The sequence below is a fragment of the Hypanus sabinus genome, chromosome 12 (genome assembly GCF_030144855.1).
Source record: "Hypanus sabinus isolate sHypSab1 chromosome 12, sHypSab1.hap1, whole genome shotgun sequence".
NCBI lineage: Eukaryota > Metazoa > Chordata > Chondrichthyes > Myliobatiformes > Dasyatidae > Hypanus > Hypanus sabinus.
This window is the reverse complement of record NC_082717.1, coordinates 103236409-103261130: the sequence shown is the minus strand read 5'-3', so window position 1 is coordinate 103261130 and position 24722 is coordinate 103236409. Positions and strand designations below refer to the sequence as shown.

The 24722-nt window shown below is 42.1% G+C and overlaps 1 protein-coding gene across 5 annotated transcripts in view; it reads right to left on the bottom strand.

The window, feature by feature from the left end:
* The window catches only part of dop1a (DOP1 leucine zipper like protein A), a 192528-nt gene that overhangs the window by 71114 nt on the left and 96692 nt on the right, over window positions 1-24722 (bottom strand). For all 5 annotated transcript variants that reach the window (XM_059986598.1, XM_059986596.1, XM_059986597.1 and 2 more), the window contains 7 exons: window positions 22053-22283; window positions 19579-20188; window positions 16463-16737; window positions 14582-14734; window positions 10831-10931; window positions 8005-8264; window positions 3672-5700 (listed from right to left, as the gene is read on the bottom strand). In XM_059986598.1, coding sequence (XP_059842581.1) covers window positions 3672-5700; window positions 8005-8264; window positions 10831-10931; window positions 14582-14734; window positions 16463-16737; window positions 19579-20188; window positions 22053-22283 — 3659 coding nt within the window. The remainder of the gene's footprint in view (window positions 1-3671; window positions 5701-8004; window positions 8265-10830; window positions 10932-14581; window positions 14735-16462; window positions 16738-19578; window positions 20189-22052; window positions 22284-24722) is intronic.

The following is a 24722-nucleotide window of genomic DNA, read 5'->3' as shown; positions in this document are numbered from 1 at the left end:
AGGAAGTAGGGAGAGTTACTTGGGAAAAGCTGTTTTTGGACAAGTCCACATCCGACATGTGGAGGGGCTTTAAAGACCAACTGCATAGGGTGGTTCGGAAGATATATGGCATGTTTGCCTTCACTAGTTGAGGCACTGAGTTCAAAAGTCAGGAGGTTATGTTACAGCTTTATAAAGCTCTGATTTGGCCACATCTGGAGTATTGCGTACAGTTCTGGTCACCACATTATAGGAAAGATGTTGAGGCTTTGTAGAGAACGCAGAAGAGGTTTACCAGGATGCTGCCTGGATTAGAGGGCATGTGCTATAATGAGAGGTTGGACAAACTTGGGTTGTTTTCTCTGGAGTGGCGGGGAGTGAGGGGAGATCTGATAGAGGTTTATAAGATTATGAGAGGCAGAGACAGACAGCATTTTCTTCCAAGGGTTGAAATGTCTAACAGCAGATAAGAGGGGATGAGTGCAAAGGAGATGCGAGGGGTAAACTTTATTTTAATACACAGAGAGTAGAGTAAGTACAGAGAGAGTACTAATACACAGAGAGTAGAGGGTAGTACAGAGAGAGTACTAATACACAGAGAGTAGAGGGTAGTACAGAGAGAGTACTAATACACAGAGAGTAGAGGGTAGTACAGAGAGAGTACTAATACACAGAGAGTAGAGGGTAGTACAGAGAGAGTACTAATACACAGAGAGTAGAGGGTAGTACAGAGAGAGTACTAATACACAGAGAGTAGAGGGTAGTACAGAGAGAGTACTAATACACAGAGAGTAGAGGGTAGTACAGAGAGAGTACTAATACACAGAGAGTAGAGGGTAGTACAGAGAGAGTACTAATACACAGAGAGTAGAGGGTAGTACAGAGAGAGTACTAATACACAGAGAGTAGAGGGTAGTACAGAGAGAGTACTAATACACAGAGAGTAGAGGGTAGTACAGAGAGAGTACTAATACACAGAGAGTAGAGGGTAGTACAGAGAGAGTACTAATACACAGAGAGTAGAGGGTAGTACAGAGAGAGTACTAATACACAGAGAGTAGAGGGTAGTACAGAGAGAGTACTAATACACAGAGAGTAGAGGGTAGTACAGAGAGAGTACTAATACACAGAGAGTACTAATACACAGAGAGTAGAGGGTAGTACAGAGAGAGTACTAATACACAGAGAGTAGAGGGTAGTACAGAGAGAGTACTAATACACAGAGAGTAGAAGGTAGTACAGAGAGAGTACTAATACACAGAGTAGAGGGTAGTACAGAGAGAATACTAATACACAGAGAGTAGAGGGTAGTACAGAGAGAGTACTAATACACAGAGAGTAGAGGGTAGTGCAGAGAGAGTACTAATACACAGAGAGTAGAGGGTAGTACAGAGAGAGTACTAATACACAGAGAGTAGAGGGTAGTGCAGAGAGAGTACTAATACACAGAGAGTAGAGGGTAGTACAGAGAGAGTACTAATACACAGAGAGTAGAGGGTAGTACAGAGAGAATACTAATACACAGAGAGTAGAGGGTAGTACAGAGAGAGTACTAATACACAGAGAGTAGAGTGTAGTACAGAGAGAATACTAATACACAGAGAGTAGAGGGTAGTACAGAGAGAGTACTAATACACAGAGAGTAGAGGGTAGTGCAGAGAGAGTACTAATACACAGAGAGTAGAGGGTAGTACAGAGAGAGTACTAATACACAGAGAGTAGAGGGTAGTGCAGAGAGAGTACTAATACACAGAGAGTAGAGGGTAGTACAGAGAGAGTACTAATACACAGAGAGTAGAGGGTAGTACAGAGAGAATACTAATACACAGAGAGTAGAGGGTAGTACAGAGAGAGTACTAATACACAGAGAGTAGAGTGTAGTACAGAGAGAATACTAATACACAGAGAGTAGAGGGTAGTACAGAGAGAGTACTAATACACAGAGAGTAGAGGGTAGTACAGAGAGAGTACTAATACACAGAGAGTAGAGGGTAGTACAGAGAGAGTACTAATACACAGAGAGTAGAGGGTAGTACAGAGAGAGTACTAATACACAGAGAGTAGAGGGTAGTACAGAGAGAGTACTAATACACAGAGAGTACTAATACACAGAGAGTAGAGGGTAGTACAGAGAGAGTACTAATACACAGAGAGTACAGGGTAGTACAGAGAGAGTACTAATACACAGAGAGTAGAGGGTAGTACAGAGACAGTACTAATACACAGAGAGTACAGGGTAGTACAGAGAGAGTACTAATACACAGAGAGTAGAGGGTAGCACAGAGAGAGTACTAATACACAGAGAGTAGAGGGTAGTACAGAGAGAGTACTAATACACAGAGAGTACTAATACACAGAGAGTAGAGGGTAGTACAGAGAGAGTACTAATACACAGAGAGTAGAGGGTAGTACAGAGAGTACTAATACACAGAGAGTAGAGGGTAGTACAGAGAGAGTACTAATACACAGAGAGTAGAGGGTAGTACAGAGAGAGTACTAATACACAGAGTAGAGGGTAGTACAGAGAGAGTACTAATACACAGAGAGTAGAGGGTAGTACAGAGAGAGTACTAATACACAGAGAGTAGAGGGTAGTACAGAGAGAGTAGTAATATAGAGGGTAGTACAGAGAGAATACTAATACACAGAGAGTAGAGGGTAGTACAGAGAGAGTACTAATACACAGAGAGTAGAGGGTAGTACAGAGAGAGTACTAATACACAGAGAGTAGAGGGTAGTACAGAGAGAGTACTAATACACAGAGTAGAGGGTAGTACAGAGAGAGTACTAATACACAGAGAGTAGAAGGTAGTACAGAGAGAGTACTAATACACAGAGTAGAGGGTAGTACAGAGAGAATACTAATACACAGAGAGTAGAGGGTAGTACAGAGAGAGTACTAATACACAGAGAGTAGAGGGTAGTACAGAGAGAGTACTAATACACAGAGAGTAGAGGGTAGTACAGAGAGAGTACTAATACACAGAGAGTAGAGGGTAGTACAGAGAGAGTACTAATACACAGAGTAGAGGGTAGTACAGAGAGAGTACTAATACACAGAGAGTAGAAGGTAGTACAGAGAGAGTACTAATACACAGAGTAGAGGGTAGTACAGAGAGAGTACTAATACACAGAGAGTAGAGGGTAGTACAGAGAGAGTACTAATACACAGAGAGTAGAGGGTAGTACAGAGAGAGTACTAATACACAGAGAGTAGAGGGTAGTACAGAGAGAGTACTAATACACAGAGAGTAGAGGGTAGTACAGAGAGAGCACTAATACACAGAGAGTAGAGGGTATTACAGAGAGAGTACTAATACACAGAGAGTAGAGGGTAGTACAGAGAGAGTACTAATACACAGAGAGTAGAGGGTAGTACAGAGAGAGTACTAATACACAGAGAGTAGAGGGTAGTACAGAGAGAGTACTAATACACAGAGAGTAGAGGGTAGTACAGAGAGAGTACTAATACACAGAGAGTAGAGGGTAGTGAGTGCCTGGAATGTACTGCCTGAGGTGTTGGTAGAGACAAATGTATGAGGGACTTACAGGAAGCATTTAGATAGGAACATGAATGGGATGGAAATGGAAAGATATGGATGTTGTGCGAACAGAAGGAATTACTTTAGTTGGCAATCTGATTCGGCAGAGGAGTGAGGGCCAGAGGGTTCTATGTTCTATGTTCGACATACCTGATATCTGACATTCCAGACTCATACTTATACTGGTGAATTAGGTTGTCCAGATTTCGGCAAAGTTGTAACGTGACAGCTGTCACCACCCTCTGCAGCACCTTCCCCATATATGGAAGAACTGATGTGATTAATCCAATCCACTGAGCGTCCATTTTACAGGAAAAGGGTTGATTCAATGCCTTAATCACAGAGGAGATGAACATTCCCTGAGAAGTAATTGGTTGTGAGTGCAAGTACTGTAAGGATATCAGTGGCTGTTGCAGATTACTATTTTCTAGATCGGAGCTGACAAATTCATAGCCAGTCTCATTGTCCTCAGATGCAACCATCACGCGGTGCTCCAAAACAATTAATCGCTGCACCAGCTTTAGTAACTGGGTCTGTAACGTGCTGCAATTGTCAATTTCATCCTCTGAGAAGTTGATGATACTGTCCTCAGACAAACCCTCTTCAATAGCTGTGACGTTCTTTCCAGCTGTTCTCAGATGGTGCCATTTCTGTGCGCTGAAGATCGATGAAAGCAAGCAGTGAAGGACCACTTTCTGAACCTTACACTTCAGTAGCATATCAGAGATAAAGCTAGCAAACCCTTTGGCTGAATTTTCCGTCACCTTTGCCAGTTCCATGAAGAGCAAGGTTAGGATCTGGATGCTTACAATTTGCAAGTTTCGGTTTCCTGAAAGGTCTTGCTGTGTCACTTTCACGTGGGTCGGATAGTAGCTGCGCAGGAAGTACAAACAGAGAGAGATGATGATCTCTATGTACATGGAGCTACGGAAAGCGTGGCTGGAGTCAAGTGGAATGTGACTGTAGAAGTCCCTCCCCATCACTGAGATTCTGTGCCTGGCCATGAGGTTCTGCAGTAGGGACAGCTGGGGAGTGTACGTGTTATTTACACTGGTGGTAGAGATTGCATTGACGAATCCTGCGGGATTTGCTTTCAAGATAGCTTCAATGGCAGACAGTGCGTGCAAAGCCCTTGTTGAATCACACACTTGGAGATAGAGCAAAACATGCTGGTATAAAGGATGAATGTGAAATTTTGTTTTCCAAATTCCTGGTGATCCCACATCACTCTCAATTTCAGAAACCTCACCTTCACCGCAGCTATACCAGTTCTCTAGATCCAAGCTGTCTCCAAAGAAAACATTGAGAGGCTTGTTTTTTTCATTCTGAGCTTTCTTCTTATCATCTTCCTTTTTTCTGCTAACCTTTATCTTGGGCTTTGCACCAGGTGGTTTAGGGAAATCTTTAAACCCAAGTTCTATTGCAGACAGCTTCTGCATTGCTTTCCTTTGTTGTCCTAAGTGCTCACCAGTTGGGCTTCTTTTCAGAGACTGCACCTCCTCTGGAGAGAGGCTGTAGTTAGCCGAAGGGTTCTCAGACATTGTCAGAGATGGCGATGATCTGGGCCGACTTAGACTTTCGGTCATGGACCCAATACCACCATCTGTTGACGCTGACAAGTTTTCAGGACTGGCGCTTTTAGCTACCTCATTCAGGAGTCCGTGCGCAAGCACACTTTTACTTTCACTTGGGTCAGAACCCTCTGCCGTGTGGGTGTTAATGCTTGATCCCACTGTGCTGGTCTCAGTGCATGTTGGAACCTGGTATTCAAGAGAGTCAGACTCATTTTTTAATCCATTTACAACAGCGCTGACCAAATCTGAAACCACTTGCTGTACTATACCATCCACCGAATCTTCTGACCAGATCTGTGAACTCTGATTGGTCTTTGAGCTGCTCACAGTCAGGAGGTCTGCCTCATAACTGCTGTTGTCTCCTGCCGAGGACTGGGAACAGCCGGATTCCGAACTGTGGAGCATTTCTGCCTGCTGTTCCTGCATATCGAAGTCTGACATTGCAAACGGTAAGGTCTCGCTGCTTGTGCTCAACATGGAAAGCCTGTCGCTTAAAGGGTTCACTGTAAAGCTGAAGTTTTCCATCTCTTCCACAACTATATGTTTGCTCACCGGTCCTTTCGAAGGTGGATGTTTCCGAGGGTCAAATGACAGGTGTCCAAAAACTATGGAATTACAAAGCAAGTTTACTTTCAATCTTAGTAACCAGCTGTAATATAATTCATTTGAACAGAAATAAATCTTAAATACATTTTACACTGGCCGTTTCTAGAGAGCAGTAAATTTGCTAGATGTTTCTTTCCATTTTAGATATATCAATACTGGAATATTGAAAGTTTGGTAAAATTACATTCGCACTTTGCTTTCATCATTGTTGGCTAACATCACAATAATAAAATAATGAAATCTGCAAATGAACACTTCAAAGCAGCAAGATAATAGAAAAGATATTCAAGAAATATTTAGCATTTTGTAAACCCACTAGCTAATCATTCACAAACATCAGGATACTTTCCTGATAATGGATTAGACTGTATAATTGTTACTTCTGTGTAGTTTGAATTTTCTATGCCTGCTTGTATTTTTATAATTACTTATGCATATGCAATTGTTCAGTACGTCTCCTAGTGGCTACAGTTCACTGTAGTAATCTGGAGCTTCTTGGGTATTGCATTATTTGAATAGAACTTTCCGATTGGTCAACTCTTGTCTACAAATTTTAATGGGATGTCTTTTTTCATGGTATAAGAAGTGCAGAGCATGCTGGCTCTCCATCTTTCTCTTCTTTGTTCTTTCTTGCCATTGCCAGACGATCACTATTATAATAATTGGAAATTAAATGACAGGCCACTGACTGCACTCAACCATCACTGAGGAACCTGCATGTGTTCAGGACAAAGAAATGGGCAGTAACAATCATTGTGGAAACTATCCATCCTGCAAACTGCCTTTTCCAAATGCTCTCATCTAGAAAGTGCCATAGGACTTTCAAAACAAAAACTTCACACTGCCTTACAAGTTTCTTCAACCAGGCAGTTAATCTGACAACCACCCCTCTTTATCAATGATCCCTCTAATTTGTAATGACCAGTGTGCGCAAACATTTTGTGCTGCGCAATTTTTTGCCCAGTGACAACAATGTGTGCACTGAATAATTACTTTAATAAAAACAGAACAAATAAGCCAATTCTAAAATCTGCAGACAAATCATCGTAAACTCCATGTTGTCAACACCGTCTGTGTCAGAAACCGGAAAAAGAAATGTGATTGTGTATGACTGTGAAATATACTTAACATGCCAATGAGGTAGAGGGTGACAACCTTTTGTGCACTATCAGCAAAAGATGTGTGCGCACGTACACATGCATATCTTAGAAGGAACACTGCCCTCCATCTATTAACCCATCAACGCACTGTAAACATTTTAAACCACTTTTTATAATGCTGTTTACGATGCAAAACACATGCTGGTGCTTATGCATTTATGAACATTTTATTCCAGATCCAAACTTTAAATCTTAAGCAGATTTTTAAAATAATTCTTTACTGTTTATCATTATTGAATACTGACTTTTTTTGTTGTATATTGCGCCCGAACCAACGCATTGCGGCAGATTTGTAATACAGTGGATTCCGGTTGACTGGGACAGCTGTTTACTTGGGATACTGGACCACTTAACTGGGACAGGAGACTGAAACCAAACAGTTTCTAACTGGCATCAATCGCGTGCACTTACATGGCTGTTAGATGCTACACCGTACTTCAAGCAGTTTTCAAATAGCATCCGGTGTGTTTGTGTGTGTTCAAAAAGCAGTGATTTTTGCCACTGATAGTTGGCAAGAAATAAGCAGCAAGACAATTCAGAACAGTTTTGCTCTCTGCAGTTTCAAGAATTCAGGCCTGGAAATGCTAAAGACAGCTGTGAGTGAAAATGAAACAAGTTCACTACTTTTACAAGTTCAGAATTACGAAGGTATTAGCAATCATCTTGAATGCTACTGTAAAAATGAAGATTAAGAAGATGCAATGGTTGAGAGCAATATAGGAAGGCAATCTATTATCTGTACTAAGTATCTGCACTGATTTTGTTCATTTACAGCCAATCAAAAGAACACAGCAGAGTACACTGGATGAATTGCTCAGTCGATATCTACTAGGAACCAATAAACAGTTTTATAGTACTGTAGTAGTATTGGTAATGATCTAATCTGTTCTGTATTTCATTTAGATACATAATTTGTTACTCAGTTAAGCGGCAGTTTGTCTTTTTTATACTTTTTCATTATTTCCGTGAAACTTCAGGTTAAGTGGGGCAGCCGCTCAATTGGGCCAAACTGTACTGGCCCTGATGTGTCCCAATTAAATGGAATCCACTGTACAAGTAAATGTATATTGGGGATAACGTGCTTCTTGAAAATAGATGAATGACTAGGCTTTTCATATAATAAGTCACTAAAAGGACACCCACCATCAACAGCATTAATTGGTCCCAAGAAATTATCTCCTTCTTCTTCAATAGGAACACCCTTAGATTTATTCATGTGCCGCTCTATTTGCATTCGCTGCACGGAGATGCGCTGGGTTTTGGGGTGGAGGAGCAGCAGAAGTAGTGGCTCAAGGATTCTCGCAATGTCGTGTCTCTGGATGACTTGATTCAGCCAGGCCTGGGCTACCGAACAAATAGAGCCATCTGTACTGCTCAGGCTATCCAGCATGATAAATAGAGATCTGCCAAAAACACACACAAATGTAAGCAATATTTTGCAAATATCTAAGTAGATTGATGACATCAAGAACTAACATCCAGAAGCAAGATCCAGCTAACAAAGCGGAAATATACGGGTCTTGTAGGTGTGGCAGGAATCAGTGCTTGGGCACCAAGATCCAGGATCAAATGTAATATTTCTAAATTCACTGGTGACATAAAAGTAGGTGAGGTTTTATGGAGATTTCAAAACGATTTAGGTAAGTTGTTTGAGCAGGAAAGTGCCTATCCAGTACAGATTGGATAAATATCCAGTTATTGATTTTAATACATAAACAAAAAGGCAAAGTAATATTTAAATGATAGGAAATTGGGAAATGTTGGCGTCTAGGAGTCTTTGGCCACCAGTTACTGAAATTAGACATGGGAGTTAACAAAACAAATAGCACATTGGCCTTCTTTTGAAAAGTATTAACAGGAGCAAGGATTATACAGCACCTTGGTCAGAAAACACCTGGAATATTGTGTTTACGTTTGGTCTCATTACCTGGGAAAGGGTATGCTTGCGATACAGGGAGTTTAATGTGGAGTGAAAGGGGCAACTAGATTTGTACTTGCAGATTTTCTAGTGATTGCGATCACAAGAGGCTGATTATAGGATCAGCCAGCTCCAACACAGGACAACCAAGTTTCAAAGTATGTTTACTATCAAAGCATTTATACAGTATGCAGCCCTGAGATTCGCCCTCCTGCAGGCAGCCATGAAACACTACAGAATCCATTTAAAGAAAATATCAAACATCCAACATGTGAAAGAAGAGCAAATCACACAAACAGCAAAACGCACACAGAATGTTTAACGTCTAACTGCAGAGTCCCAAAACAGTACAGGAGCGACAGCTACCAAGTCAGTTCAGTTCATTGTTGCATTGATGACTGCAGTCGCAGCCACAGAGACAGTTCCACACCAAATCGCCTCAATCACATCACGCTAAATAGCGTAACCAGAAACACACGGAACATGAAACGCAGAGTCCTTCAGAAATAGGTCCACAGCCTCAAGCACATTCATCGCTGAGGACATAAAACATCAAATTGCAAAGTTCTCTGAGAAAGACTCCGCAGCCATGAGCTGCAAATGAACCTTGCAGCATAGAGCACAATATTCCCATAGCTTCCTCCAGCAGCAGCAAGGGATGCAGTCACGTGGCACTGAACACGCACATGCGCCCTTGGCAACTGCCATCAATCAGCAAGGAGTAATGGAGCCAACCGTGGGTTTGCGTTCTGCCATTAGGAGACGATGGCTGCACATCCACTCTCAACCTCACCGAATTCCCCACGAATAAGCAAAACGATCACTCAGTTCGGGCAAACATACATCAAAATGGAAATTGCAGGCTGCCATTAATTGCAGTTCAGAAACAGCAGCATATTTAAAAGTAGCAGTAGTTTTGTGAGCTGGCTGCAGACTGTCGCTGTTGGTTGAGTTGGTCGCTGGCACCATCTTCAAAAGACAGTGCCTCCAGAAGGTGGCATCCATCACCAAGGGCTGTCACCATCCAGGATATGACCTCTTCTTGTTACTACCATTATATTGCGGTGCAGTTCCGTAGAACTAAATCATCTGTTCCAATACCATGACAGCTTTGTCCAGATTATTGCCTGCAATTTATGAATTTTAATGTGAACAGAAATACTCTGCTCTGTGGAATGTCTGCCACAGAATGCGGTAGAGGCCAAGTCCGTGGGTACACTTAAGGCAAAAGTTGATAGTTTCCTGATTGGTCAGGACATGAAAGGATATGGAAGAAGGCAGGTGTATGTGGTTGAGTGGGATCTGGGATCTGCCAAGATGGAATGGTGGAGTAGACTATTCAGCTCCTATGTCTCATGATCTTATGGTCTAAAAGTTGGCAACTGTTTATTAGGCTGAAAGGTACACACACACCTTATGGGCTTTCACACAGCAAGATAATGGTTGTTGAAAATTGGGTTCAGAGTGCTGTTCTCTACCAAGTATCTTAAACGAATGTGAACAGGAAACACACAGGCTCTCTCCCATGGAGGAATGCAGAAATTAACTTAATCCTGTGGCAGCTGAAGCAAAATGTGTCCCATCAAATCATCTGATTCAAGTTCTGCAACCTCAGCATCATCTCCTGCTTTACTTCCAGCATCTTAAGGACTTTGCTTTCTCGATGAATGCATTAGTGTAACCTTTAGAAAATGTATTCCACTCTCTAACCCATATTTAATTTCTTTTTAATTATTCAGAGATACAGCACAGAACAGGGCTTTTGGGCTCAATGAGGCAGGCACACCACCATTCAACTCTAGCTAGATCACAGGACAATTTACAATGACCAATTAAACCACTAACCAATGCAACTTTGGACTGTGGGAGGAAACCCAGACATTCACAAGGAGAATGTACTTACTGACAGCGCTGGAATTGAACTCTGAACTCAAACTTCCCCAGCTGAAACAGCATAGTGCTAACTGCTACGCTACTGTAGCGCCCCATTTATTTTGGTGTTTAAAAATACTATTACACCACAATAACATACAGCTTTTAAATTCACTGACCTGTCAAAAGTGCGTTTAAAGGAAGATGATTTGTTGATGAGTAGGTCCCGAGTAATGTGCCAGAGCACTGAAAATTTTAAGTGAGCTTCCATCCGTATTTTCTATAATAAAAGAATAAAAGTTAAAACCATATGTTCCAGTGCAATAATGCAATAATTGGTTCTGGCCCAAGAAGAAAAAAAAAACTGGCAGCTAGGCTGGTAAATCATACAAAAAATGTAACCTTATTTGAAGCTAGGTTTGAACACCTCAAGGTTTGGAGAATGTGCACATCTGCCCAATTTTAACCTTCCCACCCGCATCTTCATCTTTCAAGGGTCCAACACTAACCTCACCACATCTCCTGTAAAATGCGTCTGTAAACCTATCCCTTTGACCAAGCATTTGCTCTGATCTGGCCCAGCAGCAATTATTGAGATCACTGCTGTGAAACAACTTGTGACATCTTAAGAAGATGCAAAAGAAACAGAAACTGTTGCTGCTGCTGTGGTGCATCTTCAGTTGAAGAACCTCGTGTTAGAACAAAGAGCATTACAGCAGAGTACAGGCCCTGCAGCCCCCAATGTTGCGTCAACCTTTTAACCTACTTTAAAATCAATCTAACCCTGCACTCTTACATAGCCCTCCACCCGTGTGCCTATCTAAGAGTCTCTGAAATGTTCCTAACACTCTTTGTGTAAATATCCTCTCTCTGACATTCTCCCCCACCCCAATACTTTCCTCCAATCACCTTAAAATTATGCTGTTTCCACTCTGGGAAAAGAAGCCTCTGGCTGTCCACTCTGTCTATGTCTCTTATCATCTTGTACACCTCTGTCAAGTTATCCCTTATCTTCCTTCACTCCAAAGAGAAGACCCCCAGCACACTCATCCTGTCCTCATGCAACATGCTCTCGATTTATCCTGATAAATCTCCTCTGCACCCTCTCTGAAGCTTCCAGATCCTTCCCATCATGAGGCGACCAGAACTGAGCATCAATATTCCAAGTGTGGCCTACCCAGAGTTTTATATTTAAATATTTAACAAAACGGGAAATGTAATATCAGACAAGATCCAGCTACTACAAGAATCACAAAAGGTGATCACTACTAGAATTGACAGTGCCTTGGGAAGACCAGACTGAGGAGGTGTTTGAGCGTTAGAAAGCCAAATACCTGGAGCTGGTAGAGCAGTGCCAGACACGGGGGTGGAGGCACTATGTGAGCCTATGGAGATGGGTATCAAGGTTTTGCTAGCTGCTAGATCAACAGAACCTACTTTCTCCTTGGCATTACAGGGGACTGCAAAGAAGAGAGTCATCAGGACAGTCATAGAGGCTGCTTAGTGAGCATCCAGATGACTATGGATCAAGAGACACTGCTGGGACATAAGCAGGGGCCTGATCAACCTGGCTGGGTCACCTGGGCGAGGCTGTCAGATGTTGGAATACCTGAAATGCACGATTACCCTAGGTTACGTGATTGATGTTGTGTTTCAGCGCATCCAAGGATGTACCTCAGCATCATGCATCTTGAAGGTAGTGGTTGACAGTGTATCACGGGGGAAGCTTTGTTGCTTTTGGCGTGTGACAGGAAGACACTTTCTAAGAGACAGGGCAGGGTAACAGGCACTTCCGGACCCACCGCAATACCCAGAGTTTTCATTCAAAGCAATTTACATTTATTGCTTCAAGTCTCATCTCAAAATGGTCTTCTAGGTGTTGTCAACAACATAATCTGTGATGTTTAGATAGTAACAATGTTTGCCACAAAGGGGTGGTTTTAGTTCAATACACAAGGTTTCTTTCACTTACATCACTGAGTAAACCTAATCAATCTCTTCCAATTCACACTCGCATTACAAGTGCTTGCATTACAAGAACACATTTTAACAGAAAAGGCAAAGCATCCAAGACTTTCCAATCCACAGGAATTAGACAGCATGTGCAGAAATACAAACAGAATATGCTGTGAGAAGAGGAAGGTGCTAACTGTGGAGACAGAAGAAGATTATCTCTCATCACAGGTTCTTCTAAGTATTCCCAAGCATTTTAATCTCAGATTTTGAAAATTTACAGCATTTTGGTTTCCTGTTCCCATACCTGCTCCATCATGAGACCCTCGTTAACTTGTTTAATTCCTGAGGCCATTGGAGAAATTCTTAGACCAATTACTTTCAGGTCAAAAGACCAGACTGCGAATATAACATTATCTTGCATCTTATAGTTACAGTCCACAGATAATAACCGTGCATCCAATTGGGAGAAAAATATTTGGGCCATCAAGTCAATACTAGCTCAGTCCCAACAATGCCATTCCTTCACTTATTTCTCAGGACCTTATTCCTTCTCACATAGCCATCAACTTCACCCTGATTTTCCTGCCACCCATCCACACAAGGGCTGGGTGCAATTAACCTGCCAACAATATGTCTTTGGGGTGTAGGTCACAGGGAAATCCTGCAAATTCTACACAGACTGCTCTGGAAGTCAGTATCAAGCCTGTGGTCATTGGAGCTGTAAAGTAATAGCACTTAAAAAGAGAAATCTTTCACTCAAAACAAATTTAATTTTTCACTTCTTACCAATGACTCTTAATTAAGGGGCAACCTTCCTGAACTAGCCATCTTGGAGGCACGAACAACACCCAGCAACTGTTATTTTAAAAAGAATAAAAACATGCACCTAATAATCGAAGTTCTAAGTAATTTTTATCAGAATACCTATACGTCACCATGTGCAACTCTGAGATTCATTTTCCTGTGGGCATACTCAGCAAATCTATAGAATAGTAACTAATAACAGGGTCAATGAAAGATCAACCAGAATGCAGAAGACAACAAGCTGTGCAAATACAAATATAAATAAATAGGAATAAATATCAAGAAAATAAAATAACAAGATAAAGAATCCTTGAAGTGAGATCAATGATTGTGGGAACATCTCAATGGATGGGCAAGTGAGTGTAGTTACCCCCTTTGTTCAAGAGCCTGGTGGTTGAGGGGTATTGACTGTTCTTGAACCTGGTGGTATGAGTCCTGAGGCTCTTATACTCTCTACATGATAGATACAGCAGTAAGACAAAAATATGGACTGGGTGGTGAGGATCTCTGATGATGGATGCTCTTTTCCTACGACAGTGTTTCATGTAGATGTGCTCAATGGTGGGAGGGCTGACGTATTCCTAAGTCAATGGTACAAAAACAGATGAGTGAATTGCTAATACTCTGGAGTTGGGGATGAACAGAATTCTGATCTTTGCATTTCCTGGGAGGCCCGTTGTGGGACACTCCTTAATCCTGGCAGATCTTACCGAGCTGGGAGAGAGGGGCTGCATTAATATCCACTGGCAAAGTTTTGAAACTGTCGAGACAAGCCTGGAAATTGCTCCTCCTAACTGTATACTTAAGTTTCTCTCTCTGTTGCACCTTTCTTTCAGGTAGTGACAAGAGCTACGACAGAACAAACTCATGCCCAGGTACGATTGGAACCATGTATTGTCCTCATGTTCATCTGCACAGGGCCCAGCACGTTTCAGGTCCAAAGGATATTTCATATTATTTGTAATCATCAGGGCAAATGGATAAATCCGGTCAGAAGTGTGTGTGTGTGCACACACGCGCAATTCCTGCCTGCCTGCCTGTTAAAGCTTTACATGACATCCGAAGACAGCCAGAATGTCAGTGCAGCTGTGGATTTATCGAGGGCAAAAGCAGTAGCACTGATCCCGATGCAGTATTGGCTGCCACATGGCGTACATGATACCCCCATACCTTATCTTTATGTAGCAGTTGCTGACTTATCACATCTTCACATACACTGGAAGATGGAACGAGATTATGCAGCTGATAAAACAGTTCCGCGCTCCTCTGGTAACACTGAGGCGTCTTCTCCCCAAGCTGGTTCCAAAGTGCCACTGCCGCTTGCTTAAGAGAAGGAGAAAGCAGAGTCACTGCTACTTTAATTGTTAATTGATAAACAGTGCAGCGTGAACACTTTCTATAAATTTGCTGGTTACATTTGACCACGGATGGTACAGTGTAATCATTCCACTTCTTTCATTTGTTATTCCTTTATAAATTTCAGTAAAGCGCATGTCCACTCTTTCCCACTGTGGTTATTTATTATAATCCATATCCTTGCAATTCCCAAGGATGACAATTACATATCTATATTTAGAAATACAGTGGACTTCTGGTCCAATCAGCTGCACTGCCCAGCAGGCCTGCCCATTTAACCCTAGCCTGACCGCAGCACAATTTACAATGACCAATTAACCTACTAACCGGTATGTTTTTGGAATGTAGGAGTAGCACTGACACGAGAACTTGCTTCATCAAGGGACAGAAAGCTATAAACCAAAGATATACCTCAGGTTACTACATAAAGTGAGGGAGGAGATTGCCGTGTCTTTGGCAATGACCTTTGCCCACTGGCCACAGGAGTAAATGATTGGAGGGTTGTGCAAGAAAGGGAGTAGTGATAACAGGGAATTGTAGACCACTGAGTCTTACTTCAGAGATGGCCAAACTATTGGAGAAGATTCAAAGAGACAGTACAGATGAGCATTTGGAGAAGCATAATCTGATTATAGCCAGCATGGCTTTGAGAATAAGTTTCTTTTATGAATCTACTGCATTAGGTAGGGGAAAACTACATAAGCATAAACAGCATATTACAAGGTGTAATTAAACTTTACTGAAGCACCTTTAAAAAAAATGCTTGTATTAGCATTTAACTAAGCCATGCAGAATGATGTGTGATTGCTATTTTAATGACAGTCACTGGGGAAATAGTGTGGAGATGAATGTATGCCAATATCTTCAACGGAAGCTTTTCATGTTGCCACAGTATTTTAAGGCATAGGATTAAGTTGAGAAGGGAAAGACTTAAAAAGGGAACTGATAGGCAACTTCTTCACACAGAGAGTACTGTGTATGTGAAATGAACTTCCAGAGAAAGTAGTTGAGGCAGGTGTAATAACAACACCTAAAAGACATCAGGATAAATACACGGACAGGAAAAGTTGAGAGGGATAGGGAGAAAATGTAGGCAAATGGGACTAGCTCAGATGTTCAACATTCAAAGTAAATTTATTATCAAACTACACATATGTTACTATATACCACCCTGAGATTAGGGAAGGAATGGTAGGCATTCCTTATGGTAGTATAGCAGTGGTTGAGTGTGTTGGGACTCCCTGGTGCTGTAGGTGATACATTGATAGTTGGGCAGAGATTTCTTCAAGCAACCCTGGCAATGATTTGAAAGGCTTAGGAAGAGGCTGCTTCTTGTTTGGTAATCGCAACACTCAATACTTAACATCTGCCTTTGGTAGTGTGTAAACTACAGTCAGGATCATGGAGGAGAACTCACTCCAACTGGCGTCACTTAATCATTAGATGTCCCTAGGCCAGCATGGATCAGATGGGCCAAAGGGTCCATGTATGACTTTACATTATTAAAGGTATTCTGGTCATGACAAGCAAGCTTTTGAAATGTTGCAAATCTAAAAAATTTCAAACAGAATTTTAAGTGCAATTTTCATCAGAATATAATGTATAAAATGTTGTAATTTAGTTCCCCGTAGAGCAGTACAAATATTAGCATCCAAGAGAAGGCAGAAAGTCTTAAAATCTTAACAATGTACTCACCTTGAAAAATTCAGTCTTCTGAACCATGAACTTGAGGTTTCCTAGTGTTAGTGGTGGCATGATTACCACAGCCACCGTGCCCTGGTTTGGACTCCGGGGCTGTGCTGGCTCGAGGCTGTTTAAGTTTTCACCACTGACAACAGCAACCGACTGAGCTAGGCCAACTAAATCGAGCACCAGGGAAATGGCGACACTCTGAATGCTGAAGTCACTGGCAAAACAGCAGGCAGTCATGAGGGTTTGGAGCCAGAGTGGGGGCTTTACCTGTGCACAATCTAAAGAAGAGAACATGAAGCCTTCAACTTAACAAAATGATAATTGGGGAGAGTTATGTTGAATTTAACAAAAGAACATTAGAAATAGGAGTAAGAGTCAGCCATCAGGCCCAACAATTCTGCTTCGCCATTCAATAAGATCAAGACTGATCTGGTTGCAAACTCACCTTCACCTACCCACCTTTCCCCACAACCCGTAATACCCTGACTATGCAAAAATCTATCTAATTTTGCCTTAAATATACTTAATAAAGTAGCCTCTACTGACAAGAATACTAATAAACCAATTTAATAACAGTGAAAAACCTTTCCTCCTAGGAGAGGTATCTAGAACTACACATCTGAGGAAGAACATTTTCCAGTTGGAATCTGGAACACAGTGCCTGAGTGGGTGGTGGGGGACGACACTTAAGATGCATCACGACAGGCACTTGAAGACATCGAAGGCTACAGACTAAAATGTGGTTGACGGCATCTGAATAGATAGGTTGCTCATAGTTGACGTGGGCAAGGTGGGCTGAAGGGGCACTATGTGACTCACAATCAAATGTGATCTTTGTTTTGAACTAACATTTGCCAAGAGGAGGCAACATTACTAGCACATGTATGTGGCCAGTCAAGACCTTTCACGTAACTGAAAACAAGTTCAAAAGTGGAGGAATTAGGAATTAAAGAAAGCACTGTGAACTGTGAGAGGGAGTTACCAAATCAATTACTACTAAATTATATACCCAAAGCTTATTTTGTTTGTAACAAATTGCTTTTGAGCTTGTCAACAAAAAGGTTGATTAATTGATGTAGGATCAAACTCCAAGTGTTGTTCACATTCCTAGGCAGTAAAACTTGGCAAACACTACTTTGAATTGCAGGCCTCGAAAAGGATCAGTTTATAGCAGAGTTGTTTTCCACAGTACAATTTCCACACTTAAAAATAAATATTTTTCAAAAAGTCATTTGGAGAAACAATTAAGGCATGAATCACAACTTTTGGAATGTTTATTTCCAAAGTTCCCATTCATGTCTGAGCTGTTCATAATCATTCCTGTTATCTTACTAACCATTCCTGTTATTAAGAGCTGTGCTTACTCACTAACGTGAAACACTTCCATCTGCTGTGAGGTCAAATGTTTTGAAGCTTTGGAGAGGGTGTAGAAGAGGTTTACCAAGATGCTGCCTGGTTCAGAGGGCATCTGCTATCACAAAAGGCTGGATAAATTTGGTTTTTCTCTGAAGTGCCAGATACTGAGGGGAGATCTTATAGAGGTTTACAAAGATTATGATAGCCATAGAGAGAGTGGACAGAGAGTAACTGTTTCCCTGGGTTGAAATGTCTAATACCAGAGGGGGCAGGTTCAAGAGGGATGTAAGAGTAAGTGTTTTTTTTTCACTCAGAGAGTGGTGGATGCCTGGTGTGGTGGTAGAGGCAAATGCATTAGAGGCTTTTAAGGGACGTTCAGATGGATATAAGGAAGATGGAGGGACGTGGAATGGTGTCGTTAGGAGGGATTAATGTTTGGGTGTTTTTGATTTGTTTTCTCACTGGTTCAGCACAGCATTGTGGGTCGAATGGCCTGTTCCTGAGCTGTACTCTTCTATGTTCTATGTTATATCAGGTAGGGAAGAGTCTAAATACTAGGTATTCAGCAGTGTTAACGCAATATTTCATCAAAAATTGAAGACAACAAATTCTGGTAAGGTGGCGGCACTTTCGATCGCAGCAGCTTCTCAGGGGTCAGCCAAAGGTGTTACTGTCTTTTTCAAATGCATTTCTTATGAACGCAAGATTCTGCTGGTCATTAAGAACTCAAGTTTCTGCAGTCCTACCCCATCAGTGGAGAAGCTGAAGGATCTTGCTGCTGCCTGCATCAGACAGGTGTCTGAGGAGTCAGTGCATGAAGGAAGTGTGCAGTCTAACAGCGAGTGATCATCTCAGTAGTTGGCTTTCTTATGATCGCAAGACCCTGTTGGACATCGTTAATGTGGAACGTTGGTGAATGGCAGGGTCAGACAGCAGGGGCATGGCCTTGACTGTAGCAAGGTCTAGGCCTCAAGCCACTGTGTCGCCTATTTGCAGCCACCTAACATAGAGGAGTCTCAGTCAGCGTGTGCCACCAGAGACTGCGTGACACGGCATCCAAGCTGGGGTTGGTGCTGCACCCCCCGCCCCCCCACCGTGTTCATTTGGCAGAAGACAAGCTGTCTTGTGTTTGATTGCAGACTACTGCAATATTCATAGACTCGGGGTCTTGGACTATATCTTTTGTGTGACTGTATGTTACTGACATATGTGCTTTGTGCTGTGTGTGACTGTCAGTACTGCCTTTTGCACCTTGGCCCTGGAGTAATGCTGTTTCATTTGGCTGTACTCATGTATGGTTGAATGACAATTGAATTGCACTTGAAACACAACGTAACAAAGCCTTACCACCCTAACCAGCTGCTCTGCTGCTCTGAAGGAAAGAACCAACAAACACATGGACGTAATCACCCCTCGTTCCTTCAAAATTACTGGGTCAAGACCCTGGAGCTCACTACCTAACAGTACTGTGAAGTACCTTCAAGACCTTGACCAATGTATTCAAGATTGTGACTCACTTCTATCTTCTCAAAGGACTGAGGAGTGAGCAATAACTGCTGGACTTTCCAACAATGTCTAGATCCCAAGAATGACAGCAAAAAAAAAAATGCAGAGCAGAACGCAACAGGACAAATTTTACAGAAGACCTCAATAACACTACAAAGTTGTCCCAATCTGACAGAGGGGTCACATGTAGTGACACTGAGGACCAGATAAAAGTGTTATCTAACTCTACACACTGAAAAGGATGCATGAAAACTTACCAGCTTCTGATTTATTGTTATGAGACAAAGATGACAAATTTCCTTCTGAAATGTAAACAGGAAAGCTGGAGAACTCAAAGAAAAGTTGGCACGCAGCAGAGAAGGACTGATGATACTCTTTGGCCTGTTGATGAGGCTCTGTTGCTGGAAAAGCTCCATCACTTTTGCCAGCAAAGCTTTGGGCATTGCTTTGGCTTCTGTCTCCACACAGGTCCATGTGGAATTCTGTTGCAAAGGCCTGGCAAACAACTTCACTAGGAATAATGTAAAGAGTAATAAGCTGGGTCAAAAACTGCTCAAAGTACTCTAGACAGTACTGCATTGTTGTCTTCTGAGTAGAGGTTCCCACAGGCACGGCCGGTTTATCCTCCTGTGATGTTGACGACGGCACCACAGTATCCCCAGACCCAACAGTGGAAGCAGTTTCAGTTTCTGAGGAAGTGCTGCCCTGCGGCACTGACCCTTCCACCAGGACTTTGTCGATATCATCTGTTTTGTCGGCTTGGTATTGCACAAACTCAGTGAATCCACTCTCAGAAGACTGGCTACTGGGAGGGTTTTCTCCATCTTCAAACACGTCACCAGGTGCTCCAAGGCTGGCTGATGATACCTGCATAAAGAATGCATAGGATGGATAATGCCAGGAAATGGAACAACCAGTTTAGTAAAAATTTCAGGTCTTGATAACTCATTTCTAAAGTAAAGTGAAACCATTTTTTAAATGCATAAGATTTCAACATGACAGAAGGTACAGGATAGATACAGCTCAAAGAAGTTATCAAAAAGCAGAACGACACAACCGTAGTTGAAAAGGGAAATCAAAGCCAATGTAAAGCCAAAAAGAGGGCATATAATAAAGCAAAAAGTTAATAGGAAGGTAGAGGACTGGGAAGCTTTCAAAAACCAACAGAAGGCAACTAAAAGACCATAAAGAGGGAATACGAAGGTAAGCTAGCCAATAATATTAGAGGATATCAAAAGTTTCTTTAGATATATAAAAGAGTAAAAGAGAGATGAGAGTAGATATTGGACCAATGGAAAATGATGCTGAAGAGGTAATAATGGAGGACAAGGAAATGACAGACAAACTGAGTAAGTATTTTCCATCAGTCTTCATCATAGAAGACACTAGCAGTATGCTGGAAGTTTGAGAGTGAAGTTTGTAAAGTTGCCATTACTAGGGAGAAGGTGCTTGTGAAACTGAAAGATCTGAAGGTAGGTAAGTGAGCTGGACCAGATGGTCCACAGAGATCTGAAAGAGGTGGCTGAAATGATTATGGAGGCATTAGTAATCATCTTTCAAGAATCACTAGATTCTGGCATGATATTGTAGGAATGGAAAATTGTAAATGTCACTCCACTCTTCAAGAAGGGAGAGAGGCAGAAGGAAGGAAAATATAGGCCAGTTAGTCTGACCTCAGTGGTTAGTAAGAATTTGGAGTTGATTGCTAAGGATGTGGTTTCAGGATACTTGGAGGCACATGATAAAATAGGTTGTTGTCAGCATGGTTTCCTTAAAGGAAAATCTTGCCTGACAAATTGTTGAAATTCTTTGCAGAAATAACAAACAGGATAGACAAAGGAGGATCAGTGGATGTTGTGTATGTATTTAGATTTTCAGAAGGTCTTTGACAAGGTGCAGCACATGAGGCAGCTTAGCAAGTTAAGAACCCATCATATTACAGGAGTGGATAGAGCATTGGCTGATTGGCAGGAGGCAAAAAGTAAGAATAAAGGGAACTTTTTCTGGTTGGCTGCAGGTGACTAGTGGTGTTCCAGAGGGGTCTATGCAGGGACCGCTTCTTTTTACGTTATATGTCAATGATTTGGATGATGGAATTGATGGCTTTGTGGCCAAATTTGCGGACCATACAAAGATAGGTGGAGGGGCAGGTAGTTTTGACGAAGTAGGAAGGCTGCAGAAGGACAGACAGATTAGGAGAACAGTCAAAGAGTAGCAGATGGGATACAGTGTCAGAAAGTGTACAGTCATGCACTTCGGTAGAAGAAATAAAAGGTTGATAATTTTCTCAATGGAGGGAAAATTCAAAAATCTGAGGTGCAAAGGGACTTGAGAGTCCTTGGGATTTCCTAAGTGTTTACTTGCAGGTTGAGTTGGTGGTGTGGAAGGCAAATGCAATGTTAGCATTTATTTCAAGAGAGCCTCATTGGGAGTATTGTGAGTATACAGAGTGGCGTCCAGAGGGTGCTGAATCTGGGGAATTTATTGCCACAGGCAGCTGTGGAGGGCAAGACATTGGGTATATTTAAGGCAGAGGTTCACCATTTTTTCTTTAGTCATGGCATGAAAGGTTATGGGAGAAGGCAGGAGGAGACTGGGGCTGAGAGAGAAATGGATCAGCCATGATGAAATGGCGGTGCAGACTCGATGTGCCAAATGGCCTACTTCTGCCTCTGTATCCTATGGTCTTATCTTATAGAGAAATACTCTCTAAAAATACAATAGAGTTTACCTTTTTCTCTTCCTTCTTTTGCGTAAAGGTGGAATGTCCTGGGAAATACAGTCTACACTCTGCCCCAGGTGACAGCAAGGGCGGCTGTACTTTACTTAGTATCTTTGAGCACAGCTTGAGGCAGTCAGTGAGTTCAGAGAGGCATAATGCCTGCAGGTGGCTGGTCAGAGCCGAGACCATCCGCACCAACAACTGGGGCAAGTGTTCTGTCTGAATCTCAATGTACGTCTCCTATGGATCAAAAAGACACCTTCAGTCTGTTGTTTACAAACAAACAGGCCATACATACAAAGCAGCAGCAGACTGCTGAATCAAGGACTTGAAGTTTCAAACAGGAATTGCAATTTTCCCCTTCAACATGAAATATAATTAGCAAATACTGCCATCAAGTAATACACTGAACTCAATAAAGCTGAATAATCCAGAAACCCAATTTTCAATATGAATTTATTTCCCCAGCAGGAAGTCATCTCCAGAATTGCCGAGTCAGCATTCTTTCGTGACAGGAGATGCTCTTTGTGCTTTATCCGAGACAAGTCAGCGGGATAGGTAAGGGTTTCTTAACAGATTAGTGATGGAGGCCATAAGGGGTTAGGGTTGGGCACCACGGTAGCATAGCGACTTAGCATGATGTTATTACAGTTCAGGGCATCTCACTTCAGAGTTCAATTCTGGCACTGCCTGTAAAGATTTGTACATTCCCCTGTAACCACACGGGTTTTCTTTGGGTGCTCCACTTTCCTCCCACGTTCCAGAGACGTACTAATTAGTGGGTTATTTGGTCATTGTAAATTCTCCTGTGATTAGACTAGGGCTGAATAGGTGGGTTGAGTTGCTGGGTGATGCAACTCGTTGGGTCAGGAGGGTCTGTGCTGTAACTCAAGATAAATAAATAAACAAACAAACAAATGCAAGTCAAATTTTGACAACCAAGTAGTTTCCAATCAACCTTGCAAACACAAGTAGTACTTCAAAGCATTGTCCATAAACACTCATGGAAATGAGGTAAATGATAACAAGCACAAGTATATTCTCCTGTAAGTGTGGCTGAAAATTATTCAAATAAAACAATATCAAGACTTCAAGCTTTAGCTGAGTACAATTAACCAAGCAAAACCTCCTTAGCCAGTTGCAGCAGAAAACAGGGGTCTCAGAAGTTATTTTGATTACAAAGCCATCCTTTATCGCTCAGTCCCAGTTGTCCTGCAGCCACATTCCCAAATCACTTCAGTCTTTCGGGTTAAGATACTCCCTTTAACACAATTGGGCATGGAGCTCCAGGATTCAGATCTAACCACATGAAGAGTCAGTGAAATATTTCGAAATCAGGAGAGTGTGTGACTTTCTGTGGAATTGACAGTCACCCGCCGCCCAAGGGGTTTGCCGGTAGCCTGGATGAGGAACTGCAGTGCATTTAATTGATAGTACACACTGCAGGCACCTCATGAAGAGAAAGAATATTTAGGGTGTTGATTGTGTATCAAACAAGTGAGTCAGATTCAGAATCAGGTCTGATATCACCGGCATACATTGTGAAATTTGTTGTTCTGTGGTAGCTTTACATTGCTACTCTGTTGAGCTTCTCCCATGTCGTTGCAGCTGCAGTAACCCAGTCCATCAGACCCCGACATGTACCATGCCGCTGGTGGAAATGGTTTAGGGTGCCCGGAGAGGGGTTATTTCCTTCAGGATATCCAGCCTCGATCCACCTTTATAGCCACTGTATTAATCTGGCTGCTCCATTCACATTTCCTTTAACCAAATTAGTTAAGATAATAGCACCTAATCCCCTCTGCCTGCACACAGTCCATATCACGTCACTTTTTGCACATTCATATACCAATCTAAAAGCCTCCATTGTTACTGCCTCAAATATAATCCCTTACAATGCATTCCAGGCACCTACATTTTCTGTTTTAAAAAAATGGCCTGTACATCTCCAATGAAGTTACACCCCTCTCATCTTATCCTCTAGTGTTAGACATTTCAATCCTGGGAAAAAGATACCAGCTGAATCATCTTATGTGTCTCATAACTTTGTAGACCTCTATCACATCTCTCTTTAGCTTCCTCAGCTCCAGAAAAAACTTTCTCCTCATAGTACATGCCCTCTAATCCAGGCAGCGTCCTGGTAAATATCTTCTGTACCCTCTCCAAAGCTTCAACATCCTTCCTACGGTGTGGTGACTAAAATGAAATACAACACTCCAGAAGAAATCAGCAAGTCAGGCAGCACCTGTGAAAGGGAATAAACAGTCGATCTTTCCTGACAAAAGGGGACAGAGGACAGTATAAGAAGATGGAGGAGGGGAAGGAGTACAAGCTGGCAGGTGATAGATGAAACCAGGTGAAGGGGGAAGATGAGTGGGAGGGTGGGGGAAAGAGGATGAATTAAGAAGCTGGAAGGAGACAAGTAGAAGAGATAAAGGGTTGGAGGAGGAATCTAATAGGGGAGGACTTTGGGAGAAAGGGAAAAAGAAGGGTCACCAGATAATAGGCAGGTGAGGAGAAGAAAAGGGATGTGAGGGAATCCGAGTGGAGAATGGAAAAAGAGAGAAGGGGAAGGGGAAAATTACCAGAAGTTAGAGAAATTGATGCTCATGTCTTCAGGTTGGAGACTACCCAGTTGGAATGAGGAATTGCTCCTCCAAACTGAGAGTGGCCTTATCG